The 13875-nt window shown below is 38.7% G+C and overlaps 4 protein-coding genes and 1 non-coding gene across 5 annotated transcripts; 3 read left to right on the forward strand and 2 right to left on the reverse strand.

Moving 5' to 3' along the window:
• Positions 1-1750: 1750 nt before the first annotated feature.
• On the forward strand, positions 1751-5639 carry LOC125591414 (rRNA (cytosine-C(5))-methyltransferase NOP2C-like). Its single transcript, XM_048765624.1, has 12 exons — positions 1751-1995; positions 2073-2364; positions 2653-2803; positions 3022-3159; positions 3252-3314; positions 3476-3597; positions 3734-3950; positions 4272-4483; positions 4777-4877; positions 4994-5075; positions 5196-5257; positions 5363-5639. The coding sequence occupies exons 1-12, from the start codon at positions 1766-1768 to the stop codon at positions 5472-5474; spliced, it is 1782 nt and encodes a 593-aa protein (XP_048621581.1). The 5' UTR covers positions 1751-1765; the 3' UTR covers positions 5475-5639.
• A 172-nt stretch (positions 5640-5811) lies between these two features.
• On the forward strand, positions 5812-5884 carry TRNAA-AGC. Its single transcript has one exon. It is a non-coding gene; the product is annotated as a tRNA-Ala (tRNA).
• Positions 5885-6155: 271 nt separating this feature from the next.
• On the reverse strand, positions 6156-9155 carry LOC125591415 (protein JASON-like). Its single transcript, XM_048765625.1, has 7 exons — positions 8662-9155; positions 8357-8408; positions 8167-8252; positions 7586-7809; positions 6748-7462; positions 6567-6658; positions 6156-6480 (listed from the first exon to the last, which is right to left on the reverse strand). Exons 1-7 carry the CDS (start codon positions 8818-8820, stop codon positions 6390-6392), a joined length of 1419 nt encoding a protein of 472 aa, XP_048621582.1. The 5' UTR covers positions 8821-9155; the 3' UTR covers positions 6156-6389.
• A 118-nt stretch (positions 9156-9273) lies between these two features.
• Positions 9274-10753, forward strand: LOC125591419 (oxygen-evolving enhancer protein 2, chloroplastic-like). The gene is made up of 4 exons (XM_048765629.1): positions 9274-9666; positions 9756-9988; positions 10079-10129; positions 10390-10753. The coding sequence occupies exons 1-4, from the start codon at positions 9426-9428 to the stop codon at positions 10648-10650; spliced, it is 786 nt and encodes a 261-aa protein (XP_048621586.1). The 5' UTR covers positions 9274-9425; the 3' UTR covers positions 10651-10753.
• A 260-nt stretch (positions 10754-11013) lies between these two features.
• Positions 11014-13821, reverse strand: LOC125591416 (uncharacterized oxidoreductase At1g06690, chloroplastic). Its single transcript, XM_048765626.1, has 10 exons — positions 13506-13821; positions 13051-13142; positions 12914-12954; positions 12665-12829; positions 12562-12584; positions 12392-12463; positions 12023-12190; positions 11855-11937; positions 11540-11602; positions 11014-11319 (listed from the first exon to the last, which is right to left on the reverse strand). Exons 1-10 carry the CDS (start codon positions 13744-13746, stop codon positions 11134-11136), a joined length of 1134 nt encoding a protein of 377 aa, XP_048621583.1. The 5' UTR covers positions 13747-13821; the 3' UTR covers positions 11014-11133.
• Positions 13822-13875: the final 54 nt, after the last annotated feature.

Genomic DNA, 13875 nt, shown 5'->3' on the forward strand with positions numbered 1-13875 from the left:
CTATTATTTAGAGGAATGGTGGTGAAGTTGAGGTTTGCATTAGATTTTGAGATTTGGGTTTACAGTTTAGGGTTTTGGGTTTATATTTGGGTTTAGGATTTAGTAATTAGTGTTTAGGGTTTAGTAATTTTCGTTCTTAAACTTGGTCATTTGGAAAATGTAAATGGCGTGGACCACTACAACTATACTATTTATAGCGGTTCGATACTATATCATCTACATTGAGAAAATTGATAACATATTATATAGATTTTGTTTGGGTTTATACTTTAGTTATTTGGGTTTAGATTTAGTAACTAGGGGTTTGTCTAGGGTTTTAGTATTTAAGTGGGTGAGTAGAGTTTAGTTTTTAGGGTTTATATTTGGGTTTAGGGTTTAGTGATTAGGGTTTAGGGTTTATATTTGGGTTTAAGGTTTATATTTGGGTTTAGGGTTTAGCGATTAGGATTTAGGGTTTAGTGATTAGTGTTTAGGGTTTATATCTGTGTTTAGGGTTTAGTGATTAGGGTTTATATTTGAGTTTAGGGTTTAGTGATTAGGATTTAGGGTTTAGTGATTAGTGTTTAGGATCTATACTGGGTTTAGAGTTTAGTGATTAAGGTTTAGGGTTTATATTTGGGTTTATGGTTTAGTGATTAGGGTTTAGGGTTTAGTAATTTTCTTTTCAAACTAGAGTTTAGGGTTTAGGGTTTATATGTCATGTCTTCAAATTTGATATTTCTCTTCTATGCCATTTTGTATGATTGCTCGTAATATAAAATTAGTTTCATTCAAATGTTTGACAATGTTAGGGTCATGTCTAGTTCAAGAACGTCTTTTTCATCAACAAGTACTTTGATTTCTTCTTCTCCTATTTTATATATGATTCCCAACTAACATAAATAGAACGAACATTTGTATACTATTTTATACAATGTTCCATACTATGGATGTATAGTACTTGAAAATATTATAAAATATTATATATTTTAGATTTTGATTTTCTTTTAAATTTATATTATAGCTTAGATTTGAGTTTAAGATTTAGTGGCCATGATTTAGAGTTTAGTAATTAGGAGTTGGGTTTAGAGTTTATTATGATATTTTCCATCTTTATATACTATAGTTTAATATCACAAAATATTATATATATTTTCAGATTTTAATTTTATTTAAAATTATAAATATATAATATAGTTTACATTTGAGTTTGGGTTTAGCGGTCCATTTAGGTTTTAGTATTTAAAAGTTGGAGTTAATGAAATGTTTGTGGTGATATGAAGTGAAATTAATGAAATGTTTGTGGTTATGTGTATGTGATGTGGCTGTGTTATCTTTCTCTTGTCAGTGACAGTTTGCATTAATTATTGGCCACACTTGGATTTTGTCAACGTCGTCTCCACGTCTTGAAGCCACCGGCAACTTGTATGAATTAAGGGTAAAACCGGTGGAAATGAAGCACAATTAATAGGTACTATATTATGTCAAAATCAGTGCTCTGCAATTAATTTCTTTTCTAAACTTGGTCATTTCACAAATTCACCCCTAAAATTTTAGAAATCATAACCTACAACAAACAGTTTATTTGTAGTCACAAATTTCAAATTTAACTTCAGACAACAGTTGAAGTGGTTCATCGTCACTCAAGCGTGATTAGTCAATCAGTAACTACAGTCAATATTGCACTTGTTGGGCTATTTTATCAAAGAACGCTCAATGGGCCTAATCTACAAAAAATAGGCCCATCTTCCATTAAAGCTCACTTCAAGCTAAAACAAAAAGCAGAATGAAGAAAGCGAGGGTTCTGCTTAAACCCTCTTTACTCTCCAGAGCCACCACCGTCTTCTCCTCTCTTTCTCCGTCACGCCTTCTCTCTCACCAAATGGAGACGAATCCTTCCTCGGATTCGTCGCGTTACTGTTATGATCCAGTGTTGCGATGGGATCCTCAAGTAGAAGACTACTTCAACAAAGCTTATGGACCTGATCACTTTTCTCGCATCTCAAAGGCTCTCACGTACTTACCTTCTTTTCATCCTTCTTTTTTTTGCCTTATTAGCTTCGAATTGATTACGTTTTCTTTTTCCTTGTTAGGCGTCCGTCTTCCTACTCGTGCATTCGAGTGAACACAGTTAAAACGACGAGCGACGCTGTTATCGAAAAGCTTACGAAGATCTTAAACGAGTCCGAGGATGGCTTGAAGCTATTGCAATCCGATGGGAGCAGTAGTCCCATCTCCAAGTGTCAGATTCCTGGTTTGGAGTATGTTGTTTTTGTCCATGGATCAGGCCCGCATAGAATTGAATATGGATCTGGGCTTGAAGGCCCTCCCAAGGAGGTTTTGGTGAGCAGGAAGTGTGCTGAAGCTGTTCTTAGAGGAGCTCAGGTTAACTCTATTTCTCTCAGTAAAAAAACTATAATGGCTAGGTGCGAGTCAAAATGATACTCTGAGTGTTAGTTCAGACACTTTCGATAGTATCTGTGACAAATAAAATTATTTATAAAATCAATGCATTTGTAGTTAAAATTAAGCCGAAAGTTGCATTGAAATTCTAAAATCACATTTTTTGGGTAACAAGAAAAAAAATATTAAAATGACAGAGGGAGTAATAGTTTTAGATAATCTACTTGAGAAGGAAGAAACTTTATCTTTCTCTTATGGGTTCTGTTGTAGGTGTATGTACCAGGTGTACTGGCTTGCACTGCCCATGTTGAGAAAGGTGATGCAGTTGCTGTCTGCGTTGCTATGGAACAGCCTGGTGATGATGAAGGTGACTGGAGTGTTAATATGACTCGTGGGACCACTCTTCAGGGTCTACCATCAGGCAAGAATCATAATTCTTCCTTTTGATTAGATCATAGTCATATATCATTTGGTTTGCCAATATTATTTTCCACTGTATCTTATACCAAATAGTAGGTGTTTGACTGTTTGGTTTATTGACAGTCTGCTATAAAGGGAAATATTTCTTCCTGTTTAGTTGTTTGACATAAGATATTTTATGAACTTAAACAGTTGACATGTGCCGTAGTGTTATTGTAGATCCTTTCTATTGTGAACGCAGAGGACTATATATCGGCATGGGAACAACTAGGTTGTCAAGGGCTGGCATGTTTCGTGTTCCTCATGGAGTTGCGGTTGATTTGAGCAATAGAGTTTTCAGATTGCCTTCTTTCCATAGTATTCTTCTTCTTTTTCCCTAAGCTTGCTTTCTACTTCAGCTTACAGTTTATGACTCTCAGTATCTCACGTTGTCGTTTTTGGCTCGTTAGATGTCCTCGAGGGGGAAATATTTCTTCAAAACCTGCCAAGCATTGTTGCTGCTCATGCTCTTGGTACGTGGAAATTTTTGGTCTAGGCCATGCTTATACCTTCAGCCACTTGTATGATATAAGTTACATAAATCCATAGTTGAATTGTTGAAATATAGATGAGAATGCCGGTGGGATATAAGATTGAGGAAGTTTTATGCTAAATTTTTGTCTTGGCTTCCCAGATCCTCAGAAAGGGGAGAGAATATTAGATATGTGTGCAGCACCGGGAGGCAAGACTACTGCAATTGCTATACTTATGAATGATGAGGGAGTGATAGTGGCAGCAGATAGATCTCATAACAAAGTACAGTTTCTTTTCATTACATAGGAACAACCTTTTAAATTCTTCGCATAGTTACGTAATATTTATTGAAACCGACATGATTTCATTTGTCTGTTTACTTGCTCTAATTAGTCTGGTTTACTCTTTCAAAAATTAGGTGCTGGATGTCCAAAAATTGTCTGCTGAGATGGGCTTAAGATGCATAACTACATGTAAACTGGATGCGCTGAAATCTGTTTGTCTTCCAAACGCACTCAGTGATTCAACAACATTGGTTAACGGTGAAAATATTGGTTCTGTTACCAACCATTTATCATCAAATGAAGAAATGGCATCGGGAAGATCCGAGGCTGAAAAATCACCTGAGGTGAATGGTAATTAAGCTACTCTCTCTCTCTCTCTCTCTCTCTCTCTCTCTCTCTCTCCCCCATAGTGTTTGCTTGGTTTAATGGTTTTCTTCGAAAATGTTTAGCCTCTGTGTTTGGTAGGTGAAAGTACATCAATAAACTTGCCATGTTTGCGGAAATGGACCTTAGTTACTTATCACTTAAGCACCATATAGATACATAACATTACTGAATTGGCATCTACAGTCCATTATCTTGTGCCTACGCATGTGTGTACATATGAAAATCCCTATCTAATAATTCCAGTAGTTTTAAAAAACAAGCTGAATCTTTGCATCCACATTTTAGCCAGCACTGAACAGCCAAGTGGAGGAGATGATGTTAGCGAAGCTGAAATCAGGAAGAATAAGGGAAGGCTGAAAAATGGTCGGGGAAGAACTCAATCCCAAGGTGGAAGAGCTGGAAAATCACAAGGTTTCCCGCCTAATAGTTTTGACAGGGTCCTTTTAGATGCTCCTTGTTCTGCTCTTGGCTTGAGACCTCGTCTTTTCGCTGGACTGGTAAGATATGTTCAAACCTGCGCTGTCATGTGTAAACTCCTACTGTTCGTGATTATGGTTAATTAAGCATTAACTTCTCATGGATAGCCTTAGCTTAGTCACTTGTATGTGGCGGAAATATCATTTCTAGGTAGCTTGTTGAAGTAATATAAATACTTCTATAAGTGAAAACGAAATTATTGAAGTGTTTGTAGTAACTTGGAGTAGAAATCTCTGTTTCTTCCTTCTTTCTTTTTATAAAGATTGTTAGGAGGGACTTGTGGAATGAATTTTGCCATTGTTATTTATTGTAGGAGAGTGTTATATCGCTGAGAAACCATGGAAGGTACCAGCGGAAAATGTTAGACCAGGCTGTTCAATTGGTACGCATTGGTGGAATTCTTGTATACTCAACGTAAGTATACCAACATATTCTCAGATTCGTTAGTTCTGAAATGAGACGTGTGCGGAATGACACAGAGTTACTTACTATAAGCTAACCCGTGGATGATTTGTTTTGCACTTTGCTAGATGCACAATCAACCCTAGCGAGAACGAGGCGGTGGTTCGCTATGCTCTGGATAAATACAAATTTCTTTCTTTAGCACCACAGGTTTGAATCTAAAAATACCCTTTTTCTAAGAAACTGTTGCAGTTCTTGGCAAACATTGCATTAGGACCTTGTTCTTTTGTCCTGATGATCTTCATGTGTGTTGCTGTTGTCTTGTTGCAGCATCCTAGAATTGGAGGCCCTGGTCTAGTTGGTCGATGTGAATTCCCTGACGGATATGTTGAGTAAGTATCTATACTCACGTCAAGACAAGGATTATGTTCAATAAACCAAAACTTTAAAACATTGATGGTACTAAGAGATTTGGCTCTGATTCTTACTTTTTGCAGGGAGTGGTTGAAACCGGGTGAAGAAGAAATGGTTCAGAAATTCGACCCGTCATCTGAGCTCGATACCATCGGCTTCTTTATAGCTAAGTTCAGCGTCGGCCCCAAAGATTAACATCTCAAAATGCTGATTCCTCATCCAAAGACATTCCACAAAAAAAGATTGTGGTTTATACGTTGTTATTTATCTCGTTTTTCTAAATGAGATGGAAATACAGTTTTGTAATCATCTTTCTGAAACTAACAACATAAATGTCATCATCAACATTTTTTACAAAAACAAAGATCTCACCCCCTTCCTCTCTAAGATTTGAGAACCTTGTATTTGTGCCGGTTGATGATGGGATGGTACAGCCGGCCGTCCGGTTAAGAGCATCTTGCATGGAGGTCAGAAGTGAAAATATTAGAAACCATTATGTTATTTTTATAGGCTAAATCACATTATCGTCATTGGGGATGTAGCTCAGATGGTAGAGCGCTCGCTTAGCATGCGAGAGGTACGGGGATCGATACCCCGCATCTCCACTTTTTCGCCGCCTCTTTATTATTTCTTTGTTGTATTACTTGCATGTTCGTTTTAGGTCTCCATGAATCAATTTTTTTGCTCAGTCTCCGTTGTGAGACCAGATCCTAGAACGTACGAACCCATTAGATAGCTTGTGTCTGGAGAAAACCTTAAGTACAGAGAAACCACCAGTACAGGCTACACTGCTTACTTTCAGTACCAAAGAACTAGAAGGAACCTCTGCTTTGCAACATTTTAAAGTATGAACTACATCTTTCTAACACATAATCGGACATAAATATATGTATGTAATATATCTAAGATTTGCAGATTAAAATTACTCGAGAAAAGTATATCACAATGCCGAGTGCCTGGGGAGAGAATTCCCAAAAGGTTCACAAACACACCACTGTTTACGCTTTTTTACTCTTAAAGTCTTATTATAAAGTTCCAAAAAAGCTGGAAATGAGAGTATCTTCATTTTGCCATCCGTAAGTAAACACTCTTCTGTACGATAGCAAAGTTTCAGAACGAAACTACTGAGTTTGGTTGCACGGAATGCTGCAGCTGCGATATGTCTAAGTCTTCTTCATCCTCCTCCATCGCTTCAAGGTTCCTGCATCACACACATTGATAGATCGCTTATATAGATTTCATCACTTCTCCTAGGTAGATATATTGTTGAGTTTTACGGTTAAATACCTTCGAGGGAATAGACTCAAACCACCTTCTTCAGAGAGTGCCTTCTCCAGTCTTACCTCGAATGGTGTTGCATGCCAACTCACTTTCTGATCCTGCGTAAGGTAAGAAGAATGTAACAACTCATTATTTATAGGCATTGTTAGAGCCTAGAAACCAGAAGGTTAAACATGAGAAGTAATACCTCTTTGTATTTGGTTGTGGAATTTGGAATCCCATTTCCATCCCACCATTTGGGTGAAACCTCAGTTTGCTCATTCTCATTCCAGTGAGCAGCAACCAATCCAATGATAGGCCTGTCACCTGGAGTCATGGCATTGACTCCAGGTGTTATATCGTTTAAAACACCAAAGTCTTCTCCACCGTCTTCATTGATTGGGTATAGCGAAGGAGAAGAGCTTGCCTCAAACCTGGATAGTTTCTCATCTGAAGTTGCTGAAGTGGGAGTTTCACCCTCTATCTGCTCTTGTTCTATGCTCCCATATGAATCATCATGGACATTATATAAGGACGCATCTTCCATTAGATTAGACACCGAATGCACAAACTGCGACCTGATTCTAGGCCTTCCCTTTCTTGCTGACTCCATGTTTGCTGGATATACGGTTCCAGGAGTTTGCATCTCATCAGATAGCTTCAATGGGGTTGGATTAGGCGAGCTCACTGTACTTTTGCCACCCATCTCTGGTTTTCTTGAACTGCTATTCTCAGAAGAGTTAGAAGACTGAGATTGATCCAGATCACATTCAAACCGCACCGACTTTGTCTTTCCAGCTGTGAACAATGGCCTGCCAGATCTATCTAACTCACCCTTGAACGCAGTGCCAATGCTTTCTACTTCATCAGCATCACCAGAAGCAGATGAGATCCTCGCAGTGTCCCCGTCATCGATTACACAACTAATATGGAAAAGAAAAAGAGTGAATTCCAGATTAGAAATATGTGTTGAACCTCTTTAGTAAGATGCCATCATAAAGAAACCATGCCTGTTTAATTAAACAAAGTAAACTCTAGTGTTCTACCTGCTTGGTGTTTGCTCTGAAGTGACCGATGGCCTTCCCAGCTCTTCACAAGCTTTCAAGGGAGTTGGTGATTCATCCAAATGAAAACCTAGCGCAGAGCTACTGGAAATCCATGAATGGAAATAAGAAGCTCCAGAACGTTGAGGACTACTCAGTTTTTGAGACGCTTTCCTAATTTCAATAGGCGTCTCCGGTATAGTGCCACAAGCTTTAAGAAACCGCGCCTATAGGATTCCACAAGTAAAAACAGATGGTCAGATACTCAGCATGGACTCTTGAAGGAATGCACAATCAGATTCCATTGATACATACAGAGAAAGGGTTGTCTGAACTACCACAACAAAGTACTGTTTCTGAAATAAAATCCCTACAATGTCATAAGAAACTCAAGTAATAGCAACCACTAATGCAAGAAACCATATAGAAGCTGTAGCAGATTCATTACAGAAAACAAAGCTAAAGATCATCACCTCAGTCACAGAAAAAAAAGCATAGACCCTATCTTCTCATTACTTGAGATGAGCACAGATAACAATAGCCATAAACAAACACTGCCTCCACTGCTTCTAATATAATCATACCTCATCCCGTAGGCCTTTGTCGATATGTATAGAATCCAAATCAAATCTTTCTTTGCCAAGGCAAGGCGATGAAGCTTCTTCTTCCTCTATAAAATCAAGAACAACAACACACCCTTACATTAGCACGAATTTCACAGAAACAAAGCTGATACAAACACATCAAAAAAAAAAAAAAAAAGAAGAGATTCACCTTCAGATCGAAACAAAGCAGACAGATGACTCTGCGATTCCTGACCTCCTCTCTGAAGATCGTTATTGAAGAAAAGATGTTAGCAAAATGAAATTCTGGATCAGATCAATATGATTTTGATAAAGAAATGCAAATACAAATGGTCCAGAGCTTCGTTCACATCAAAATCCAGCTCAACAATTATACAGAGGCACTACGATCTATCCGTGAATGTTCTATTTCTCATCAACGATCATTGCATGAGCTAAGATTAACACCAAAACGAGCACGATCATGCGAATAAGTCAGAGAAGCTAAATAATTACTTTAGAATCGGCGAGTGAAGAGTGAGAGATAGATCGATCGTCTCTTCCGCGGAAGCAGTTGAGGAAACAAGCCATGACTCTGCAAGCGGATACGTCGATGAATCTGAGCGCCGATCTGCACAATAGACTTAGCTTCGGCTTCATCAACAGGCGTCGCATAGGGCGAATCAGAGACCGAGAGAGAGTCTTTTTTTTTCAATCAGGAGAGGAAGATTTTTCCGAGAAACACGCAGAAAATGAGATAGAAAAGGAAAGACTCTAAGCCGTTTTTTTCGAAATTTGAAACCAAAAGGGTGCGAGGGAACTAATCAGGTGCGTGCGGGTCTATCCGATCCCAAAATAAAAACGTATCGTACAGGCGCGTGTGAAAGATTAATTACCTGATTTGACTGTGCCACGTGTTTGTATACTGACGTGGGTAGTCTGTTATGGGCCTTTCAGAAGAAATGGCCCAAAAGGCCAAGAATCCTTGTTTTAAGTCTCTCACTTGTTCGGCCCCTTTCTTACTTGTGCCACAAGTTTTAACAGTAAACAGACCGAACACGCTTATGAATCTGACGTGGAACAAGAACAAATGTATCTGACACGTGGCGTTTTACAAGACCACAACAACCTTATCTGGACATCAACAGAGAGATCATCTAATATCCAAAACCAACCAATCATCTTCACTCTTGATCTCACCTCCATACATTATCACACTCCACCACAATCCTCGAAAACTTAACCAGACACAGAGCTTGAGAGAGAGAAAGAGAGAGAAGATGGCGTACAGCGCGTGTTTCCTACACCAGAGCGCACTAGCATCCTCCTCCGTCGCAAGATCATCACCTTCCTCATCATCCCAGCGCTACGTGTCACTCTCCAAACTAGTGTGCAAAGCTCAACAGACTCAAGAAAACGATACCTCCGCCGTCTCTCGCCGTCTCGCTCTCACACTCCTCGTCGGCGCCGCTGCGGTTGGTTCCAAAGTGTCTCCCGCCGATGCTGCCTACGGTGAAGCTGGTAAAGAAAAAATCCAAACAACCTAGAGGATCATTTTCATTTTTTTCCGACCAAACTAAAATCGTTGGTTCTGGTTTTGGTTTTGGCAGCAAATGTGTTTGGGAAGCCAAAGACAAACACAGACTTCACTGCATACAATGGAGATGGATTCCAAGTGCAGGTGCCAGCTAAGTGGAACCCAAGCAGAGAGGTAGAGTATCCAGGACAAGTCCTTAGGTACGAAGACAACTTCGACGCTACTAGCAATCTCAATGTCATGGTCACTCCTACCGACAAGAAGTCCATCACTGATTACGGTTCTCCTGAAGAGTTCCTCTCTCAGGTCTTTACTCACATGACATCTTACATAGATAATATCAAATGAACTGTGAGACTGAATGATGATTCAACTCTTTGTGATCTTTTCTTGCAGGTCAATTACCTTCTAGGGAAACAAGCTTACTTCGGTGAGACTGCCTCTGAGGTAAACTTCTAAAACCTGATGCTCAGGACCGGCCCGAGATTTAGGAAGATATAGGCCATTTATTAAAGATTTCAAAAATAATTTTTTTTATAAATTTGGGAGCCTAAAAGTTTTTTTACCAGCCTATATATAGTTTTCTTCAAAAAAATGTGGGGGCTTCTGGCAAATGTTTCACTTAGCATGGTTGGCAAATGTTTCACTTAGCATGGTTAAGGGTCGGTCATCTCCTTAATACTGCATAACTGTGTGTTCATTTACAGGGAGGGTTTGACAACAATGCAGTGGCAACAGCAAACATTCTGGAGACTAACATTCAGGACGTTGGTGGGAAACCATACTATTACTTGTCAGTGTTGACAAGAACAGCCGATGGAGATGAAGGTGGTAAGCATCAGCTGATCACAGCCACCGTGAACGGAGGGAAGCTTTATATCTGCAAGGCACAAGCTGGAGACAAGAGGTGGTTCAAGGGGGCCAATAAATTTGTTGAGAAAGCAGCCACTTCTTTCAGTGTTGCTTGATTTAAAAAGCTGCACAACAGAAGAACTATATGGTCTGCTTGTTGTTATCTTCGTTCGTCTCTTGTAAAAAAATGGAAAATGAAACTTAGCTTTTGAGAACTTATCAAGATGGTGATGTTACCTTTGCGGCTTTTTCAAAATTATATTTGGTAGATCTTTGCTCATTAGTATATTGGTTGCTCAAAGTAAAGACACTGACTCAGGAAGAAGCTATAGACTAATTCTAAATCCTTGAAAACCTAAAGAACATTGAAGAGAACATGTTTTATATAACTAGAGGTGTGTGAGTGTGACTGTAACATCTCTTAAAGCAAGTTTCAAAGGCCCCTTTGTAAAATCATTTGCTTGGATATGTTGAAATGCTTTAAGAAGCAAAGAGATTTTTATTTGTATACATAAATCTTTTACAACAATTACAATCATCTATATGCCACTTTTAATGCTTTTGAGCTTTACAAATGATACCAACAAGTCGTTAAGAGTTCAGAGATACTCAACAGGGAAACCAACGACAGGGTTTATCTCAGAGGCCAGGGACCGTAGCTCAGCCACTTCATCGTCTGTTAGACTCCAACCTATCGCTCCCGCAAACTCTTTGGCTTGTTCCGCATTCTTGGCTCCTGGGATTGGTATCACGTTCCCTTGTGCCACCAACCAGTTCAATGCTACCTGCACAACAAAATAAAGACTCATATATTTGATGTGAATTGAGGGCTTCACTGTCACGGTTTGCTCAACTTCAAAATGAGCCTTGCAATGTGATAGCAACAAGTGCTTTAGAAACATTTTGCTCAAATTATTAAGTTCCGTGGAGACCTTGAAATTGACAACAAGTAACAATACAAAAACAAAAAAGAAAAATAGGGTACATGAGGAATAAAGAAAGAACCTGTGTGGGAGTTTTGCTGTAGTTTTCGCCTATTTGTTTAATTCTATTCAGCAAGGGTTGAAGCTGTAATCACAAGTCATAATTAGTGAAAAACCTAAAAGGATTATGCCTACCTTGTGATAATTTATGCATAGGTACTTCTTTTTTTTGTGCATAGGTACATTAATTTGTGTGTGTGTGTTGTATATGCATCTTCTCAACACAACACTTACTAGAGTAAAATAGCGGGATTAGTAGAAGGTTTGTAACAGTATGTCATGGAAGACAAAACGTTTCTTAGAAGACTTGAGGAGAGGTATAACTAGCTATTATTACCTTTGTTAAAAATTCACGAGTATAAATGCGACCGCGAGGACCTGAGGGTGGGTTCTCTGGGGTGTATTTACCAGTTAGAGCACCTGCAGAAAACAAAAACAAAAAATAATATAGGATCTCTCTGTATGGAACTTTTCTAGAGTATGATGAACATAAAGCGAAAATGACCTTGAGCAATGGGGGAATATGCAATCAAAGAGACTCCAAGCTCATCACAGGCAGCCTTGACACCAGTCTGCTCTGGAGCTCTGTATATCAAACTGTAGTTGACTTGATTTGATGCCAGAGGAATTCCTCTCTTTTTGAGTCTCTCATAAGCATCACGTAGCCGCTTCTCTGAAGTAAACAAGACTCAATACAGTGGTGGGTATATGATAAAATCAGAAAGTTAAATAAAATGCATATGAAGTTATCCAACTTAGTACTCTTTGGAGAAGATTTATCATAGTTTCTATTGGAAAAAAGGAAAGCTCACACATCCTGATTCAAATGTCTTTTACTTTCAAATAAGTAAGGAGAAAGAGATTGAAATGGTACCACTGTAGTTAGAAACACCAACAGCCTTCACAAGTCCTTGCTCAACAGCATCCCCAAGACCATCCAAATATCCTAAAACATAACACATCGTGTCACTTGGTCTGATATGATTTTACCAAAAGCGACAAGACTCATTGTTCAGAATATCTCCAATGCTGAAATGAAAGTACCTTCATTTCCCCATAATCCCGGCCTGAAATGAAACCAAGCCAATGGTGAGTTCATTCCTCAACATAGTTATTATTCTTTTAAACGTAATTTACTAGAACATACCAATGGAGTTGATAGAGATCCACAGAAGAAAGCTCAAGCCTGGCAAGGGAATCTTTAAGGGCAGAGATAACACTTTCACGACCCAAACGCCAAGGCAAAGCAGCATACTTCGTTGCAACAGAAACCTCAGCTCCAGGACACCTCTCCTTTCTCTCCCTGATGAACCTGTCCAAAAAGATCACCAGCGACAGTCAACAAAATGTGTACATGGGGAGGCTGCTACATTCTTGTTTCTTTTTTAAAGTGTACCTTCCAAGAAGAGTCTCAGAGCTTATAGCACCCAAGGAAAACTAGTGAAAACAAGAATGTGAGATTCCACATCGGTCTTTAAAACAAAACCACGTTACAGAGAAAGGGAGAGAGCAAAGAGGTTTCTCGTTCTTTACCTTGGAACCGTAAACTTCAGCTGTATCGAAAAAATCTATACCGTTGTCAAGACTGACATCGAAAGCACCTTTGGCAGCCTTCAGTTTCCTGTCTACCATCACAGTAAAATAGAAGAAAAAAATCAATATTTATTCATTTCGACTTCAATGAAGAGAAACAACAGTCAAAATTATAAGTTAGAGAAGGAAAAAAAACAGTCAAAATTATAAGAACATATAAAACTCTGTTGCAGTTGATGTAAAAAAAGACTTTTGATGAATATAATTTAAAATTCATTAAAAACACACACAAAAATATGCATTAACAAATTCAATTTCAATTATTAATCATGACAAAAACAGAGATGAAAACTCAAGTATTAGTTCACAAAATGTAAATCATCGTTTTCTTAGATTATTAATTATATATTCGAATGTATCTAGAAAAGTATTTAAGTTTTTTTTAGAACACTGACCATCCCACTGGAAATCATTCCAGTAACTGTTATCACCCCACGACCACACTCCGATTCCAAGCTTTGTCACCTTCAGATCCGACCCACCCAATTTCACTTTAGTCTCTTCCGAAATCGCCGGAGCTACGGAATCTCCGGAGGCGACTGCTCTGACCAGCTTCCGATCGAACCTTACTCTGCTCCGAGAGGTTTCCGAGAGAACATAGTTCACAGGGAAGCTGAAATGCGTAGCCACGGCCATTGGTGTTCGATCTAATTTTTGAAGCAGAAGAGGTTATAGGCTTTTTGGTTGAGCGACGGTTAAACAGACACGTAGGATGTTGGCGGTCCGAACAAAAATTATTAATAAACAAATTAAATTATATATTTT

The sequence above is a fragment of the Brassica napus genome, chromosome C8 (assembly GCF_020379485.1).
Source record: "Brassica napus cultivar Da-Ae chromosome C8, Da-Ae, whole genome shotgun sequence".
In the NCBI taxonomy this organism is placed as follows: domain Eukaryota; kingdom Viridiplantae; phylum Streptophyta; class Magnoliopsida; order Brassicales; family Brassicaceae; genus Brassica; species Brassica napus.

What these genes read in the sequence shown, in the direction of transcription:
- LOC125591414 (XM_048765624.1), top strand. Translation starts at nt 1,766, where the DNA reads ATGAAGAAAGCGAGGGTTCTGCTTAAACCCTCTTTACTCTCCAGAGCC. An exon ending in CAGATAGATCTCATAACAAA is followed by an intron (nt 3,598 to 3,733) that starts GTACAGTTTCTT and finishes TTCAAAAATTAG; the next exon opens with GTGCTGGATGTCCAAAAATT. An exon ending in CTCGTCTTTTCGCTGGACTG is followed by an intron (nt 4,484 to 4,776) that starts GTAAGATATGTT and finishes TATTTATTGTAG; the next exon opens with GAGAGTGTTATATCGCTGAG.
- LOC125591415 (XM_048765625.1), bottom strand. Translation starts at nt 8,820, where the DNA reads ATGCGACGCCTGTTGATGAAGCCGAAGCTAAGTCTATTGTGCAGATCG. An exon ending in ACAAAGGCCTACGGGATGAG is followed by an intron (nt 7,810 to 8,166) that starts GTATGATTATAT and finishes GGAATCCTATAG; the next exon opens with GCGCGGTTTCTTAAAGCTTG. An exon ending in CCACAACCAAATACAAAGAG is followed by an intron (nt 6,659 to 6,747) that starts GTATTACTTCTC and finishes TACCTTACGCAG; the next exon opens with GATCAGAAAGTGAGTTGGCA.
- LOC125591419 (XM_048765629.1), top strand. Translation starts at nt 9,426, where the DNA reads ATGGCGTACAGCGCGTGTTTCCTACACCAGAGCGCACTAGCATCCTCC. An exon ending in TGCTGCCTACGGTGAAGCTG is followed by an intron (nt 9,667 to 9,755) that starts GTAAAGAAAAAA and finishes TGGTTTTGGCAG; the next exon opens with CAAATGTGTTTGGGAAGCCA. An exon ending in TCGGTGAGACTGCCTCTGAG is followed by an intron (nt 10,130 to 10,389) that starts GTAAACTTCTAA and finishes GTTCATTTACAG; the next exon opens with GGAGGGTTTGACAACAATGC.
- LOC125591416 (XM_048765626.1), bottom strand. Translation starts at nt 13,746, where the DNA reads ATGGCCGTGGCTACGCATTTCAGCTTCCCTGTGAACTATGTTCTCTCG. An exon ending in GAATGATTTCCAGTGGGATG is followed by an intron (nt 13,143 to 13,505) that starts GTCAGTGTTCTA and finishes CTGTGATGGTAG; the next exon opens with ACAGGAAACTGAAGGCTGCC. An exon ending in GGGATTATGGGGAAATGAAG is followed by an intron (nt 12,464 to 12,561) that starts GTACTTTCATTT and finishes GTTATGTTTTAG; the next exon opens with GATATTTGGATGGTCTTGGG.